This window comes from Pygoscelis adeliae, unplaced genomic scaffold, assembly GCF_000699105.1.
Source record: "Pygoscelis adeliae isolate BGI_AS28 unplaced genomic scaffold, ASM69910v1 Scaffold293, whole genome shotgun sequence".
NCBI lineage: Eukaryota > Metazoa > Chordata > Aves > Sphenisciformes > Spheniscidae > Pygoscelis > Pygoscelis adeliae.
This window is the reverse complement of record NW_008824362.1, coordinates 216,663-217,076: the sequence shown is the minus strand read 5'-3', so window position 1 is coordinate 217,076 and position 414 is coordinate 216,663. Positions and strand designations below refer to the sequence as shown.

The window sequence follows — 414 nt, the reverse complement described above, 5'->3', positions numbered from 1 at the left end:
CGTTAGCGGGCTCGCACACCTCCTCCTGCTGCTAACCACTTAAGCGTTACTCCCCCAAGGCTCACATCGACATCATTCGGGGCTACGGCAAGTTCACCGCCGACCCCGAGCCTACCGTCGAAGTGGATGGGAAAAAGTACACGGCTCCTCACATCCTTATAGCCACGGGCGGGCGCCCGGCCGTCCCTCCCGACAGCGAAATTCCCGGTGAGCCTGACGGAATTCCCCGGGGGCTGCCTGGAGAGAGGTCTGCCAAAGCGAAGCGGGCTTTGGGAGGCGGAGGCGGGAAGAGGGGCTGGCGCGGGGTGCGAAAGGGGCTCTGCTTTGCAGGTGCCAGCCTGGGGATGACCAGCGACGGCTTCTTTGAGCTGGAGGAGCTGCCCAGGTAAAGCGGGGCTCGCTCCCCGGGCTGGC

General features: G+C 65.2%; 1 protein-coding gene across 1 annotated transcript in view; it reads left to right on the top strand.

Moving 5' to 3' along the window:
- The window catches only part of GSR (glutathione reductase), a 5,617-nt gene that overhangs the window by 2,522 nt on the left and 2,681 nt on the right, over nt 1–414 (top strand). The window contains 2 exon segments of the mRNA XM_009319877.1: nt 60–207; nt 331–385. Coding sequence (XP_009318152.1) covers nt 60–207; nt 331–385 — 203 coding nt within the window.